This window comes from Lissotriton helveticus, chromosome 6 (genome assembly GCF_964261635.1).
Source record: "Lissotriton helveticus chromosome 6, aLisHel1.1, whole genome shotgun sequence".
In the NCBI taxonomy this organism is placed as follows: domain Eukaryota; kingdom Metazoa; phylum Chordata; class Amphibia; order Caudata; family Salamandridae; genus Lissotriton; species Lissotriton helveticus.
This window is the reverse complement of record NC_136067.1, coordinates 1,298,683,001-1,298,700,528: the sequence shown is the minus strand read 5'-3', so window position 1 is coordinate 1,298,700,528 and position 17,528 is coordinate 1,298,683,001. Positions and strand designations below refer to the sequence as shown.

General features: G+C 44.5%; 1 protein-coding gene across 2 annotated transcripts in view; it reads left to right on the top strand.

Annotated features, from left to right (window-relative positions):
• The window catches only part of RGS17 (regulator of G protein signaling 17), a 333,901-nt gene that overhangs the window by 112,343 nt on the left and 204,030 nt on the right, over window positions 1-17,528 (top strand). For both annotated transcript variants that reach the window (XM_078646976.1, XM_078646975.1), the window contains exon 2: window positions 9,367-9,503. In XM_078646976.1, coding sequence (XP_078503102.1) covers window positions 9,388-9,503 — 116 coding nt within the window. In that variant the 5' untranslated portion in view covers window positions 9,367-9,387. The remainder of the gene's footprint in view (window positions 1-9,366; window positions 9,504-17,528) is intronic.

Below are 17,528 nucleotides of genomic sequence, written 5' to 3'. Positions count from 1 at the left end.
AAAAGCAGACGCAGCCATCGCACCCCAACTATGGAAGGTCATCAACATCTCCTTCAAAATAGCGACATTCCCGGAAAGCTGGAAGAAGCACGCCAAAATCAACGCCCTCCTTAAGAAACCCAAGGGGGACCCCAAGGACCTCAAGAACTTCCAGCCCATCTCCCTGCTCCCGTTCCCGGCAAAGGTCATCGAGAAAATCATCAACAAGCAATTGGCCCGCCACCTGGAAGACAACAACATACTGGGCCTGTCCCAGTCCGGATTCAGACAAAACCACAGCACCGAGACAGCCCTCTTCGCTGCCACAGACGACATCAGGTGCCAACTAGAAAACAGCGAAACATCAGCCCTCATCCTCCTGGACCTATCGGCCGCCTTCGACACGGTCTGCCATCGCACTCTAAAGACACGCCTCCTAGAAGCCGGAATCCAAGAGAAGGCCCTCGAGTGGACCATGTCCTTCCTCTCTGGCAGAACCCAGAGCGTCCGCATCCCACCCTTCCGATCCAAAGCCACCGACATCATCTGCGGCGTCCCCAGGGCTCATCCCTCAGCCCGACGCTGTTCAACGTCTACATGGCCCCCTCGCATGAGTAACCCGCCAGCACGACCTCAACATCATCTCCTACGCCGACGACACCCAGCTCATCCTCTCCCTCACCAAGGACCCACACACTGCCAAAACCAACCGACTAGATGAGGGGTAGGCATCTGAAGCTGAACTCGGACAAGACGGAGGTACTCATCCTCGCACACAGCCCCTCAGCCTGGGACGACTCATGGTGGCCGCCCACACTGAGAACAGCACCAACACCCACCAACCACGCACGCAACCTAGGATTCATCCTCGACAATTCTTCTCCATGTCTAAACAGGTCAATGCCGTCTCCTCCTCCGGCTACAACACCCTCTGCATGCTCTGCAGGATCTACAAGTGGATCCCGACTGAAACAAGAAGAATGGTGACACAGGCCCTCGTCAGCAGCAGACTGGACTATGGCAACGCACTCTGTGCAGGAATCCCGCCAAAGCACCTACGACGACTACAACGCATCCAAAACGCCTCCGCCCGACTGATCGTCAACGTCCCCCGCCGCAGCCAATCACCCCCACTTGAGAGACCTACACTGGCAACCCATCGACAAGAGGATCACCTTCAAGCTCCTCACCCACACACACAAAGCACTCCACAACACCGGACCAGCCTACCTGAACAGCAGACTCAGCTTCAACACCCCCACCCACCAGCTCCACTCCGCCAGCCTCGCCCTCGCCGCTGTACCCCACATCCAACGAACGACCTCCGGCTGCAGATCCTTCACCTACCTCGCCGCCAAGACCTAGAACATCCTCCCTACCCACATACGGCAGACCCAAGATCTACTTGCCTTCAGAAGACTCCTCAAGACCTGGCTCTTTGAGCAGTAGCAGCACCCCCCTCCCCTCAGCGCCTTGAGACCCTCACGGGTAAGTAGCGCGCTCTAAAAGTACTATGATTGATTGATTGATTGATACGCACGCACTCCTCGCCAGAGCCTCTGGCTGTACCTCGACACGTACTCACGTCCGAGACTCGCCTCTTCTCTGCTGCACACGATGACCAGGCGCTCTTCACCAATGCCTCGGCTTGCACCTCGACACGCACCCCGCGCATCTGAGTCTCACCTCTTCTCCCGGTGCACACAACGACCAGGTGCTCTTCACCAATGCCTTGGCTTGCACCATGACATGCACCCTACGCATCCGAGTCTCACCTCTTCTCCCAATGCACACGATGACCAGGCGCTCTTCACCAATGCCCTGGCTTGCACCACGACATGCACCCTGCGCATCCGAGACTCACTTCTTTGCTCAGTGCACACCACGACCAGGTGGTCCTCACCAACACCTTGGCTGCACCACGACATGCTCTTAGCACGTCCGAGTCTCACCTCTTCTACCTGTGCACACGATGACCAGGTGCTTGTCACCAACACCCTGGCTTGCCCCAAGTCACGCACCCTGCGCGTCCGAGACTCACTTCTTCGTTCGGTGCACACAATGACTAGGAGCTCCTCACCAATGCCTTGGCTTGCACCACGACACACACCCTGCGCGTCCGAGTCTCACCTTGTCTCCCAGTGCACACAATGACCAGGCACTCCTCACCAATGCCTTGGCTTGCACCACGTCACACACTCTGCGCGTCCAAGACACAGCTTACTCCTGCAAGCCCACGATCACAAGGCACAACTTCTGAGGGTCTCAATCTGCAAAAGCACGCGCACACCGTGCTGCTTGAGACTTCTCCGGAAACTTTTATGTTCTGATGTTTCCAAACAGGGAGCCAGCTCACCTCGGGCCCTTTGGGGCTGAGGACACAGCACAAAGCACAGTCTCCATCAAGCAGGGGGACCCAGCGCCTCCAAGCATAGTCCCAACAGCCTCTTCCTTGGTTAGAACAGCAAATTGCAGACCAGCCCAAGATAACAAAGCAAGAGTTGGTATTTCCCCAGCTGTCTCTTCAGTTGCTCCTTCTTTAGCAGAGGTTCCTCTCGATCACGAAATAGGTCCAAGCCTTTTCAGTCTCAATCCATTTCTGTTTCATTCCAACATTCAGGGGTTTCAGCTCTCATAGTTATACCCCTTAAAGTCTTTGAAGTGTGTTGTGCTAAATCAGTTCTGTGTGTCTCCTTCCCAGTGGCACCTTTCTTCCTTTGATAGTGGGGGTCTGGATCGTTAATCACTCTGCAGAAGATGGGTCAATTAGTTTATAGCACCAGCCCAGGCCTTTTCACCTCCCAGACTTCTCCTCCCCCTACTCTCCAGATGCAGGGCAGCCTGGTGCCATCTCAACCCCTCCCTGAGTCAAGACCTCTCCCAGCTCCTCTCACCTCTCAGATCCAGACAGTCAATCCACATTCAGCAGAGACACACAGAAATGCTTAAAGCACAAAACTCAGCCAATTTTTAAAAGAGTGGTTTCTGAATACACAGTGACAAAACCACTTTCACATAAAGATGTGTTATGGCACTGTGAGTTCATACACACTAAACTTCACCTCTTCATTTGAAAACTTATGGGAAACTAGGCTAACAAACACAACACCCAGCCTCCCCCACTCAGTCCTATGGGCAGGATGGCCTTTCAGCAGTGAAAAACGAAATGGAGTGGTTTTCACTGTCAGGACATAACACTCACCTTAGTATATGTCCTGACTTTTACTTACGCTGCACCCTGCCCAGGGGTTTCCCGGGACCTACCACAGGAGTGCCCAATGTGTATGCAAAAGGGCGAGTAAGGCATGATAAGTGGTTGCACTTGTCAGGACAACATGCTAACTTAGCAAGCTGCACGCAGGCCCTACACTGCAGGCCTGAGTTCCCTTCTCCACGTGCCTTTGTTTTACTAGCCCTGGCACACACAGTGCACATCACTAGGGACGTTACTTGTAAAGCAAGCATACCAGTCATGGCCAACCAATTACCATTACACTTTACATAGGGAACACTTGTACTTTGACACTGATCATCAGTGGCAAAGTACCCAAAGAATCTAAATTGGGAACTCTATGTCACGAAAACGGTCTAGGGGGAAAGCAAAAGGTTTAGGGAACCTTAGCCAAAAAGGCCAAGTCCTACAATTAATATACATGGAGAAACTCTATATTTAATTAAATTAAACTTGAAAGAGGTTTTTGTACGGCACATATCCAGAACTCATAAATTTCATGATACTCTCATTAGCGATAATGAAGAACAAGGGGGCATGATGTAGCAAAATATTTGCCTAGGATCACACAGTTTGGTCAAATGAGGAGGGTTGGATTGATCTCAGTTTACTGCTCTCACATTGTGCATTTCAACCTCTATATGGGTATCTATTTCTCTCTGGTTTGAAATTAAAAAATCAATGTTTTTTCTTTATTTGGTGGCGCATGAGGTGAGAGCATGCATGGCAGGCAGGAGGCAGAAGTCACATGAAGGTTCCGCTCATTTTGTGCTTGAGGGTCCAAGATGACCTCATGCTAAGCAAGGGCCATGCATTTGGCTCGAGCCTAGCTCAGGCCTTCAGTGGCTCTGGCACCTCTATACCAAAGTTGAAAACTGTAATGAAGCGTTGTATTTTACAAGAAAGTCACTAACCAGCCATTAATCACCAAATCAACAAAATTGACAAAACCGATTGGTCACACCTTTGGTGCCTATTGGCTTTGACAATGGCTTTTAGCCATACTGTACAGCATCTTCGATCAGGCCTCAACAAATCTACTCTCCGAACCGCTATGGCAAGTCAGATTTTCTCAGGGCAAGCTATTTTAAGGGCGAGAGGGCAGCAGCTAGAAAAGTACAGGTGTTCTGTTCATTCAGCAAGTAAATGGGGAGAGGGGTTGGCCTAACGGTTAAGGCGCTCGACCTCCGACCTGGGGATCTGGGTTCGAGTCTCGGTAACGACGCCAAAAAAAAAATAACCCTGTGATTCTGGGCAAATCACTTCATTTCCCCGTGCCTAAAATTTTTTTTTTTTAAAAATGAAAGTGTGTCCTCATGTAACGTAACTGGTGCTATGTAAAGCGCTCTGATAACTGATTCGGTTCGGTTCTAGTTCGCGCTATATAAAACTCTGCAAAAAAAAAAAAAATGATGAATAAAGATGCATTCAAATATTGCCTTTTATCTTGTCACATTTTCTGGGTTTTCAAAGACAGTGGTCAAATGTCATCTTATGTCTTCTTACAAATTGATGCTTATTTTATTGTGAAGATTGGGGCTTACTTTTCTTCCTCTGACTGCAAAGTTAGAGGATTTTGTAAAGTGAACTGTCTGATAATCATGCTGGGGTGCAGGGGTTCTGAAATTAACGGCTGTAGGTTGGTGGCTTCATACACACAACATTTAAGCGGCTTGTAAATGAACTGTACAAATATTTCAAAATATATCCACTCTTAGCAGAGCCTTTTTTGCAATTCTGAAGTGTGATGGAAACAAATATTTGAATAGTATGAAAAGTATTCAGAACATTTTACTTTGTGATGTGCAAATGATAAATATTTTCTGAAACCCAATTTCCACACATTATCCATATATAGTTTTATCAGTAAAACTGCATGTCAGTGGTAAGGTTGGTGGGCATTTTACTGGAAAATGTACTGTCCATAAAAGACAGCATGCTACCACATCTTGCTTGAGTAATACATGATTTGATAAACAATTCTGCCCCCTGCCCTTATGACAATGCTATTACTGAACTGAGAGGAAAGTCAGGGTTCATCTTACCTCATATGTGGACTAGATTTTTATTATTCATGGAGTAAAAGTGTAGTCTAATAAATTAGACATGCGTGTTTTGTGTACAGCGTACATGCTCATCTCACATATTTGAAAGTGCTCTCAAATGTGATAATGAAGAAAAAGACAATTCAGTGAAATTGAAATGTTTGCCTAAGATCACACAATTGGAGACCAGACTACGGGTGAAGGGCACGACAGTTAAGTCGAGTAGATTATTAAAGTCACAACATTTTTGGATTTTTCAAAGCCTGCCGAGTAGTGCAGCATGGCTGTAAAATACAAGCAACAAACAGGCATCATGATGCAGTAGTTACGTCATTTTGTAGGTGCACACACCATGCATGCGCATGTCTACAAAATTACGCGAACCTATTTGTTTTTTATTTACTGAGTTGCATTGGTAAACAGAAAAAACAAGCACCACAAGCACTTTTTTAAAACGTGCGGGTGGGGGGAGCAACACAAAGGGTGCACGTGTGTAGGAAGCATTGCAAAAGACACAGGCATAGGGGAGGTATCACAAAGGGCATGGATGAGACAGTAGCAACCCGGTGGGCGAGAGTGGAAGGGGAGAAGCAAAAGCCAAGAGAGAAAAATGCAGAACAGGCGGGGACAAGCCTAGAATGAGAAATAAATGAGTACATGCTCTAGGGGAGAGACGAATGCAAGATTTGGAAGGAAAGCCCACATAGCTAATGAATGAGAAACAAGCAAATGAGTGACAGTAAAGCCAACCAGTAGTAACCAATGAGCCTACTGTAAGCTGACATTAAGCCTTTTTGCCAACAGAAAGCTTAAACTGTGTGGTAGGAGGTACTTAAAAATCAAAACTATACAGTTTTATTAACTGTAAACACAAATTAGCAATCATCTCTAAAAGTTAAATTCCAAATCCCAGAAAGCAAGGGGATGGTGGCAAAAAGCTTGAACTGGCTAAGCATATCTTGGGCATTCACTTCCGGTCCTGAAACTCTTGTTACCAATTTAAACACTTCAGAGAAACAACCAACTACACCAGCAAAATATGTTTTGAAAACAGTTCAACAAAGCAGTATCAAGACGATCATGTCTGCATCAGGGCTGGAATAGCATTGGTCTTGCAGTTGCACTGTGGCCCTTGTATTGTATATTTCTTCATCCTTTGGAGCACACCAGATTTAACCTGAGCACATATTTGCAAATATTTTACTTCAAACTGGTTCTTCTGAACCTGAAGGCAGTCAGACTCCAGAGGAAGGTACTGCACGACAAAGGGTACCCCAGACTGGCCATGTACTCAATAGCATTGGGATGATTAAAGAGTCTCTAAGGCAGAGGTCTTCAAACTGTGGGACGCGCCCTCCTGGGGGGGGGGCGTGGATGTGCTGCCAGGGGGGCGCAAATAGGTCTGCAATTACATGTAAATGAAGATAGCCTTGAAGCGCGAACGTCGCTGTTCTAGGCTGTCTACATTTACATGCAGTAGTTAAATGCCACAAGTGAAAGGACTGTACTACTAAGTGGCACTGAGGAGGCCAGTGAGTGTGAAGTTAGGGTCAAAGACCAGGCTAAAAAGAAAAAAAAATCCATTGTTTTCTGTTCACCTTGGAATAACTACATATAAAAACACGCAAACAACTCGAGGACAAATCATCAATTAACGGTCAATTAGGCGTTTAGGGCATGCGTAGGGCCAGGTCATCAGGCTACAGTGTAAATCTGTGGGGGAATGGAATGCAAAGTTGGCAGAGAAACTAAAACCCAATCCCGTTTAAACTGTGAAAGCAACTCGGAAAGGTGAGGTGGGTGATATTAACAGAGAGTTCCACCTAAACTACTGATGGTGATAGAAAGGTATCAAAGAAAAAAGTACTTAAGAACTACTTGTTGGGAGGCACAAAAAGCAAGATTTTTCTTTTTTGTGAAAAATAAACTTTGCACACGTACAAGCTCACGGGACATATGGCTGCATTTTTGTATTTTGGAGCTGGTGAGGATAAAGTGCTCTCAATGTTTCCGATTTTATTTTCAACTGTGGAGATTGCAGGCATAAGAGTGATAAATGGATGGCATTTGTCACCTAGCATGCTCGTTGGGGCATTGACAGACATGACGGTCACTGGTCCTGAACACAATTACTGCACCACAGTGACCATTGTAAAAGGACTTTGAGGTTATGCAGTTAGAAACATCTGGTTTGTCACAGAAACTACATCTTAGTATCTGTTACATTTTGTAAAATGCAATATCAAATTTATGTTCTATTTTTGAAGATGTAATTAAATTTGTAATAATGACACACACACCTTAGTTGAAAAATAAATGCAAGTTAAACAAACCAAAAGGAAATACACTATTTTACTTTATGTAACCTCAGTTAGCTAATGTGATCACTGCAGATATCTTCGTGTGGGACGACTGAGTTACAGAATTAAATCCTGATTGGTGCAGTGATGAATAGTGGTTTGTTTATAGTGCTACAATGTCCCAGTCTGTGACAGAAAGCACTGTGAATGTCATTGTTTTAAAATTGTATTACAATGTATAAAACAGACTGCAGCAAAATACTGTTTAAGATAAAAACAAGTGTTTTTTTAAAATATATTTTTTAGTGATAAGAATCCAGACTGTAACTAATTTGATGCGGCAGCTGCATAGGAGGTCTAGAGCACACTTCCTATGCCAGTGTTTCTTTGAGCCTTGGAGCAATGACGCAAGGGAGGGGGACAATTAAACAGAGGCGACACCTTGATTTGGGCATCAGAGAGATGAGAGGGTAGGGAGGGGAGGGAGGGAGAGGGTTGGTATGAGATGGGATCCCATGGGATTTATATTTCGGCGGACGGGACATCTATCACCGTCGTGACGGAGTAAACTGTCCGCTGAGATCTAAATCAGCCCCTAAATCCGAACTCAGAACTAGCGATGTGGCCCTGCCCTGCTTTTTCTGCCTAGGGTGCAGATGGGCCTGCGTGGCCGATGCACCTCACACTCAGCAGGTGCTGGTGCTAGTGAGAAGGTGAGGCTGGTCTCATCAGCAGGGGATTTGTGAACCTTGTAGCCCCCCTACTGGGCCTCTGTTCCAAATGCAGTCCACTGCTGCCTCACCGAAGTGTCAATAGCAGCAAGTGTGTTGGCACTCTAAATAGTGCTAGGAAGAAGGCGTGGCCGTTGTCTTCAGCAAAGCATTCTGGGCCTTGTAATATCCCTAATAGGTTGTGTTTCAGATTCAGTCCTCTATGGCAACACATCAATATAGCTTGAAGATATGTGTACCACGTAAGTACATATATGTGGAATTCGGTACAGAAAATGTAGTCTAATATACCTGTTAATATTTTATTTTTGATATTTTGTCCTCGTTGTTCTGTTCCACCAATATTGTTGATTTGATATACAGGAGGCACACCCTATTTTATCCTTCAATTCCAGCTACAGAGCAATAGGCAGCTGTATATAGGAGTAAGTTGGCATAGAACCTATCTGTCTTATTTAGATTTTGGTACAAGGGATATTCCATCTAAGGGTCAGTCATAGGCTATAATGCACTTGTATTATGACAGATTTGATATCTGTCAGACTTGTGATGGAGTATGCCATCTGTCAAACAGTACATAAGGTCCCATGTTGGGTAAGCAGAAGAAATAATTTGAAGAGGTGGATCTTTTCAGAACTATGGTTGTGACTATTATTTGGGGAAGGACTATATGTAGTAAAAATTGAGACATAACAAAGAAATCTTGGTTCCGGGGGTAGAATTAGAGAAGTGTACTAGGCACTATATCTATATTATAATACAAAATGTGAACCAAAAACCCCTTTGGCCTTCACTTTTGTGTGTGACCCTTGAAGGGTTGTAGATTTGCAAATATATATATGATACTTTCTTTGTTGCCTACAGAAGTTCAGAGTTTTTACAGTATTTTCCTATTTTTAGTGAGTTACTGTGTTTCAATAAATAACTACAAAATGAATTGGCTGTGTGAAACTTATGTTATAGTGAGAAAAACAGTGAATGTGTACATGTAAAAATGTCTTACATCCGACTATTTTCGTGAAACAGAATGCAGGATACGCTTGTATACTAACTATCTTGTTTCTGTCTATGTTTTGCAGCCACTGGTATACTCAGCTGAAATGAGAAAGAGGCAGCAGTCACAAAATGAGGAAACATCAGCTGTGTCCCAAGCACCTGAAAACCAAAGGCCCAATACATGTTGCTTTTGCTGGTGCTGTTGTTGCAGCTGCTCATGGTACGTCATACAGTCTGTTTGGTACCTTTTCAGAAAGAGGATAATAATGGGAAATAATATCTGTTTTTGAAAAATGAGCAGGTACAAACAATTTCATGTCCACGATATGAGAGCCATTATTTTCAGATTTGGCCTCTCATCTAGTAAATTTCGATGTAGAAACCGTTTATGCATTAAATGTAGATAAGAAATGTTGCTGGCTCTTGTGAGGTTAGGCTACACTATGCAGAGTGATGCAATGCACTGCTCTCCTATCCTGAAAGCAGCCGCGACCCATGCAGGTAAGAGCAGTGGGTCCAGGTTGGGAGGGATCTGACAGGCAACCACGAGGGAAAATTAAATAAATAATGAATTTTCCCGGGTGGTCATCTGCTGAAATCCTTCAACCCCCTCCCACCCCCACCGGGCACACCGCTCTTACATGCACGGGCCCCGGCTTGCTGAAAATTTGATCTTTTATGTTATGCTGTGTGATGTTATGTTAGGTTATACTGTGTGATCTTACCCTACATTATGTTGTGTGATGTGATGTTACATTAACATTATGCTGTATGCAGGGGCGGCTCCTCCATGTGGGCGGAGGAGCATTGCCCCACTGCTTTCGCACAGTGCGAGAAGCAGAAACATAAAATGGTATTATAAATACCATCGCACTGCGAGAAAGCAGAAGGGTTTGGTTGGGGGCGGATGGGTGAGCGGTCCTGCTCGAGGGCAGGGGAGGAGTGGCTAGCCCGATGTCGCGGGCCCTGACTTTTTGGTCAGCCCTGTGGAGCCGACCAAACCAGTCATGCGCACTCTACCTTTTCTCCATGTAGGCTGCCTACATGGAGAAAATGGACTGCCCATAGATGCCTATGGGGTCGGCATCAAAACCAATCACAGCCCTGCCATTGCAGCATTGTGATTGGCTTAGGGGAGGAAGGCTGTCTGATTCCTGTTCCTGTGCAGGCAGGAAGGCAGGAGCAGACCGAGCAGAAGATGCGGGACCCGAGAAAGGTACTTTATTTTGTTTTTATTATTATTTAAACCCCCCCTCTCAGCGTGTGACCTCCCTTCCTTAGCGAGCACTCGCCCATCCCCCCCACACGACCCCACGCCCGCCCCCACCACCCGTGACACATGCCGATTGCAACTGCTGTATGACGTCACATTATATTCTGTTGTGCGATGTTACGTTATCCTGTGTAATGTTATGATATTCTGTATGATGTGACATTATATCACAGTATCTTGCTACGCATGTTACGTTACGTTATGTAAGGTTTTTGTTGAAAAGTATGCCTTTCATGTGTTGTCCACAGATATTTCAGTTGTTTGCACTACTGGGTCCTAGAAGGTTAACAACTACCACTGCATGTGTTCTAACCTCTAAATCATGTTGAACAATTTGCAGACACCCGTTGTCATATTTGACATTTGGGTGAGGCCACAGTAAAGGTTTATTTTCCCCTGTGTTTTTTATTGAGCTGGGTGCAAAGAAATTACAAACGTTGTTTTAAAACACCCAAAAGGAGCGCCAGGTCATGTACTCACATTTCAAAAGTAGTCGAATGTGACAGTTACTCGCACAATTTGCTAATATTTTAGAACACAACTGATCGAATACCAGTACTGTCTTTTTGGGAGACTTATACCGTACCTAAGTAATGAAGAAGCAGCCGCATACGACCGTACAGTGCACAAATGCTCAACAAATATTCGCTTGAAAGCGTTGATGCCTGAATAATAAGAAGTGCATCCAAAATACAGTTCATGGTTCTGCAAGATATATAAAGTAAAAAAGAATTGCTCAAAAGCGCTGACATGTGGATAATTAAAGTGAATAAAAAATAAAGTACCCAATTTTGCGAGATTTAGAAAGTGAAAAAAAACAGTAGTTGCGAAATAAATAAAATGCATAGTGATACAGTATTTTCAAATATACCCCATACGAAAATCCAAATGCCACTAGATGGACCGGTAAGATAGGATGCAATCCTACTTCCAGAGAATGCACACTCCTCTCTGTACATTAATAATGCAGTGCATCAGATTATTCCAGCAACCTTCTAAAATGGGAAGTACAAGAGAATCCCATCATTCCACTAACGTACAACTTTTGTGCGGCATATAATTATACCATGCCCCTCCCCCCAATTCAAAATAGCACTTATTAATGCTTCAAAAACCCCTTGAGATGAAATAGGCCTTGGTCTTAAAAACTTACCAAATCAGACCCTATAGGCCATCTAATGGGCTACACTGCATTATTTCCTAAAGTCTCTAGGGCCTTATTACGAGAAAGTGACTCAGAGTGGTGCCGCAAGCCATTTTGCTGCACCACACTGAGTCACTTTCAAAGCACTGCAATGTGTCATATCTACAACAATATGACGGATCCCTGTGCTCTCCTCTGCGATGGCACACAATTTGCTGCCATACGCCAAAGCAGGCACCCTTGTTCCATGGTGCAAGGGTGCCTGCGTTGTGGGGAGATTGTTTTTGTTCAGGAAGGGACACCTTCCTGATAGCAAAAACAATCACGAGAGGTGATTTACTATTCCAATGTGTGCTGCAGAATGCATCATGCATAGAAAAAGGAAAAAACTAGGAGGATTGTATACATTTCTCCTCATTGCACCTCCCTACGCCTCCCCTGGGGAGGCATAGGATTCTGATGCATTCCCAGGTTTAAGAAAGGTTGTAAATTTGGGAATGGAGAAGAAGTTATGGGTGGTACATGGGAACACCCACAGCAACACCCATGGCATGCCCCTTTCAAGCAAAGTACTGCGTGAAAAGTGGCCGTATTTAAAAGGACACAAAAGCCACACAGGGTGGTTTTGCTTGTCCTTGTAAATATGGGACAGCAAAATGCGCTGCCGGTGCTTCACAAAAATTGACGCACCAGCAGCGCAAGGGGCTTGTAAATATGCCCCCTAATTTTTTCCAGAGAGCGATAAATCATGAGACATTTATCAGCTCGTCTTGCATGTGCTTCTTCAAAGGCTCTCATCCTTATTTTCTCATATCAGCCCTGAATAGTTGATATGTTGAGCGTTGTCCAAAATTGGAGTATTAGAGAGCGTGCTACCATTAAGCCAATGGAGATAAATATATTGTTACTTATTCCGCAACACTCATTGGAGATGCCAAATAACACTATACATGCTTCCAAGGTACTCCTGAACTGCACACCTTCACTAAGGGCTAAATATAAACTACTCCCAAAATTGCGAAAGTTTGAGACATGAATCAAATATTTGCCTTACCTGTCACATTGGCAGCGAAAGCATTCATCCAGGACTGATTGATATATTTAATGCAGAGCTTGCAGAGTGTAAAATGCCATCCAACGGGACAGAAAGAGCATCCTTTAAAATGTTGCTGCCCTGAGAAATTTGTGCCCCAGCTTCGAGATGGCCTTTCAGTCTTCCTTAGGTAGCCTGCAACTAGTTTTCTCAAATATTTTTCCCATATACGAAGTAATTAGGTCTTGGGACCTAATTATGACTTCAGCAGTGTGGGTGTGGGCCGCCATGCCAGCGCCCTGCTCCCACACCGCCAAAGCCATACTGGCACCGCCTGCCAGATTACGAGTTTCCTTGTGTCTGGCAGGCGGTGATTTAGGTCATCCCACGGCGGTACCCATTAAAAAGGCACTGCAATGGGAGTGCCAAAAGTCGTTCCAGCACAGCATGGACTGGGCAGGCCATGACGTGCAGGAAAGGGGGTGAATGCACACAGTGGGGCACAACATGTCCTCCAATGCAGGCACCCCATTACCCTGAGGAAACAGGGGGCCCTGTAGCGCCTCCTTTGTTTCCTTATAGCCACAGTTTTCATGGCGGCCTCCTCGCCATAAAAACTGTGGCAGTGATGACATTTCTAATATGCTCAGCGGTGCTGCAGTGGCACCACCAGCATATTTGGGCCTCTCACTGCTGCACCACTGCTGCAGGATCCATGATCCCCAACAGCGAGTCTGTGGCGGTCCCACCTCCATAATCATAATACGGTGGGTGGACCACCAGTCTCTACTGCTGAACTCTTAATCAGCCCCGTGATCTGAATGTTTTCCCCAAACCCTGTACCAAATGCCAGGGCCTGTCAGCTTGCTCTTAACTAGTGAGTGAAGAATTATCTGAGCCTCTTCACTCATCTCCTGAAAATTTGCTGTTAGAAAACTGGTGATCTGAATAAAACTAATAATAAGCTGAAGGCATAGTGCAGGATAAGCTCTTCCCATTTAATCTGGTTATGACTTATGAAAAAATTTCCTATCTTGCTAATACCTTTTGAATTCCAAAATCCTAACTTAACCCAGTCAGCTCAAAAACTTTGCAGTCCTGCTGCGGGATAAATCTGGGACAGGGTGGGACCTATCGTGAGCTGAGAAGAGTGCTGATACGATTTTCTAGCTCCAATAATACCCTATACCCAGTCTCCTTCAGAAGCTTTGCAAATTTTATGAAGGCTGGTAAATCAATTGCTGATCCTTGTGTCATACTCCTTAATAGAAAAAGTCATTCAGTTCTGCAGTACCTTTAATAAGTCGTGCCATGGTATCAGGCAAAGCCGCCTGATAGTAAGTCTTAAAATTGGGAAGCACTAATCCACCCTGGGATCCTAGGGGTTTTTCTGTTCCAAACAAAGTTTCTGATGAGAGAATCAAGCTCCTTAAAATACAAACAATTAATTTTAATGGTTACATTAGAAAAAAGAAATAAAAATAGGGGAAATATTGACATTTTGATAAGCGCTGCCCTACCAATCAACGACACCGGAAGAAAAGCCCACCTTTCTAATAGCCCTGAACTTTCCGGAGCAATGCAACATAATTCAATTGAAATAGTTGAGAGTAGTTATTGTTAACGAAGTTCCCCAATAGCGGATTGGGTGATGAGAGCTACCCTGATGCAGCAAAGCTAGTGAAAGATCTCTAGATGATGAACAAAAAAAGGCAGCTCTGTTTCTCCTTGATTAAGCTTTTACCCACATATATTTGTAACATTTTGGATTGGATCGAACACCCCCAAAATATTAGACCTTGAGGTGCAAAATAATAACATTGGAAAATTATTTTATTTATGGCATCCTCTCCACAGGTGGTTAGATAGTCCCTGTGCTAAGAATCTTCTCTGCTAGAGGTTCAATAAAAAAACATGACAAGAATGGGGGACCTAGGTGCCTCTGTCCAGTACCTCTATTATCACAGAACCGACTACTTTTAAATTTGTAATGATTTTGACCTCAGCACCCTGGCAAAAATGTCTTAATATATGTATAAGTTGAGCAGGAAATGCAAGTTTACCCAAAGTGTAAAGGAGGACATCCCAGTTACCCAGGTCAAATGCTTTTTCAGCATCGATCATGACTAACGCTGCCCTAGTTTGGTTGCTCATAAAATAATCAATAGCATGAATTAAAAGATTAGTGTGTGTTGCCATAAGCCAATTACATACAAATCCCCTATGATCTTTAATGATGAACATTTGAGCTGCGGGGATAATGGGAGATGCCAAACATTTGTTAATAGTTGATAATCCGTATTAAGCAGACATCTGCCTGTACAAATTGACGTGTGTCGGGTATTTGTCTTTCTTGAGAAGGCTAACTATGGTGGATTCTTTAAAAGTTGAAGGGATCTCAGCACCTTCCCTTATAGCATTGAATGAATCAGTGAGGAGTAGTCAGCTCTTTTGTAAATGCCTTATAGACCTCTACTGGCATGCCGTCATTACCACATGCTTTAGCAATAGGCATCTTTTAAAGCACTTCTGCCACCCCAGATATTTTTATTTTACCTAATTTTGCATCTTTTTGAATACTAGACATTCGGAGTAATCGTGTTGCACTAAAACTTCGGTCTAAGCTAGGGACTGGAACTGATTAGTTACCTCATAAAGACTTCTATAATGTTGCAAAAAAGCCTTTCTAATTGCCTCCTTCTCAGTTACAATTGTATGAGAAACAGGGTTCTCAATCTGATTGCCCGTTTGTTTCTTTGTGCTTGATCCGAGTGGACCAGGCCAATAATTTCTCTATCTGCTCACTTCCTTCATATACCCGTTGCAGGTATGATCTAAATTTGCATATTTACTCCAGTGCAACACAATCCCTGAGATTCTCTTTAGCCTTCTCCGGCTCTTCTTTTGCGTCAGGCCTGCTGTGTGTACCTATATAGGCTCCTGTTCCTGAATTTCCTGAATTCAAGAGGCTTGCTGCCTATTCTGATGTGCTTGATAAGCTATACCGTGTCCTTGAAAAGTGGCCTTGAAGTGCTCCTAGATTTCAAAATCTATGGACGTGTTATAATTGACCTCAAACAATTCTTTTATAAATAATCTTGTTGCAGTCAGTCAGTCCTGATTTGCTAATAGGGACTTATCAAACTGCCATCTAGGTCTCTTGCTTCTGGCAGTTTCCAGATCGAGCTGAATGGATGTTACTGAATCATCAGAAAATGTGTTTGCCCAAGTATTTGATACCACAACCCACCTAATTGTCTGGAAAACCACACAAAAAGTCTATCTGTGATGCTGTATTAAATTAGCGTGAAAAACAAGTATATGAGGAATGCATGGATGGTCTGCTCCCCAGGGTTAATCTAAAAAAGTTCCTGCTTCATTATATTAAGCACCGATGTGGTTTTTGGCTTTAACTTGTTTTTCTTCTCATGATTAGAGGTATTTAGGGTCAAGTTTTCACTAAATTCATTCTAAGGCAACGTTTTGTGTCAGAGCGGGCCCTCGGTATTGTAGGTTGATCTAGATAGTCACAATGGCTGTGTACTAGCTATTTGCCATGCTGCTGAACTCAATCGAAATCCTCCTGAGATAGTATTTTAGTGTCTCGCACTCATCCTCATGATACTGTGGAGTCCATCTGATTTTATTGGCTGGCGTTACTTCCTCCTGGGATACTAGTAGGCATAATGGCTCTTTGTGACGGCCTTCCAAATTCTAGCTGGTGCATTAGAATTGCATGATCACTGATCCCGTCTGACGCACTGTGAAGGTTTTGATTCTCGAAAAGTGTTGTCATAGGCAAACACTGATCATGAGTGTGTGTCATGACATTGGCCTGCCTCACTGATTATGGTCTTGTTGGACCAGGAGGGGCACACAAAGCTCTACTCTTACAGTGGTGGGAGGCTACTGCTTTCACCAGGAGTCGAGTAGCATGAGTGTGGTGGTGGCAGCATACCATGTAGTGATCAGTAGGAGTGAACATTTCCTTTTAAACCTGTGTCACTGGAGAGAGGCCTATAGGCTCACTTGCTTTTAAAGTTACGCTGCTGTGTACTTAGCTCATCTCATAACTTAACACAACCTGATGTAGGACACATCAGGTTGTGTGAAGTGTTGAGCATTGCAGAAGTGGTGTACCTGTGCTGGGTTTATGTGTGCCTGGGAAGGATGCACTACAGGGTTATTGCAGTACTGAGTAGTGTGTGCATGGCGTATGCCTATGCTGGATGTGCCTGTAAGTGTTACAGTATCTGAAGGATGTAGTGCTGTGCAGTGCACACAGGATGAATGCATGTTTTGGGTGTATGTGTAGCTGTGAGTAGTAGGATACATGAAGGATAATGTACGTGCATGTTAAATGCATATGCTGGATGTATGTGTACCTGTGAGTGGTACAATACATGAAGGATCCAGTGGATGCATGTTAAACGCATATGCTGGATGCATGTGTGCACATGAGTGAGTGGTGCAATACATAAAAGATACAGTTCTGGTCAGTGCATGCAAGTTGAATGCATAATCTAGATGTATTTGTGCCTGTTAGAGTTACAATACATGGAGGATACATTACTGTGCAGTGCATGTGTGCTGTATGCATGCACTGGGTGTATGTGTGCCTGTGGATGGTACAATACATGAGGGGCCCTGGGTTCTATTTTGGAAGACCCAGGCCTGAATGGTGAAACATGGAGAGGAGGTAAACAGCTCTCCCAGACAGATTTGTGTATAGCTGCATTCCTAGAAGCTGGGTTGGACACACACTGGGAGGGGAGTGCCAGGCATTTTCTGGTTA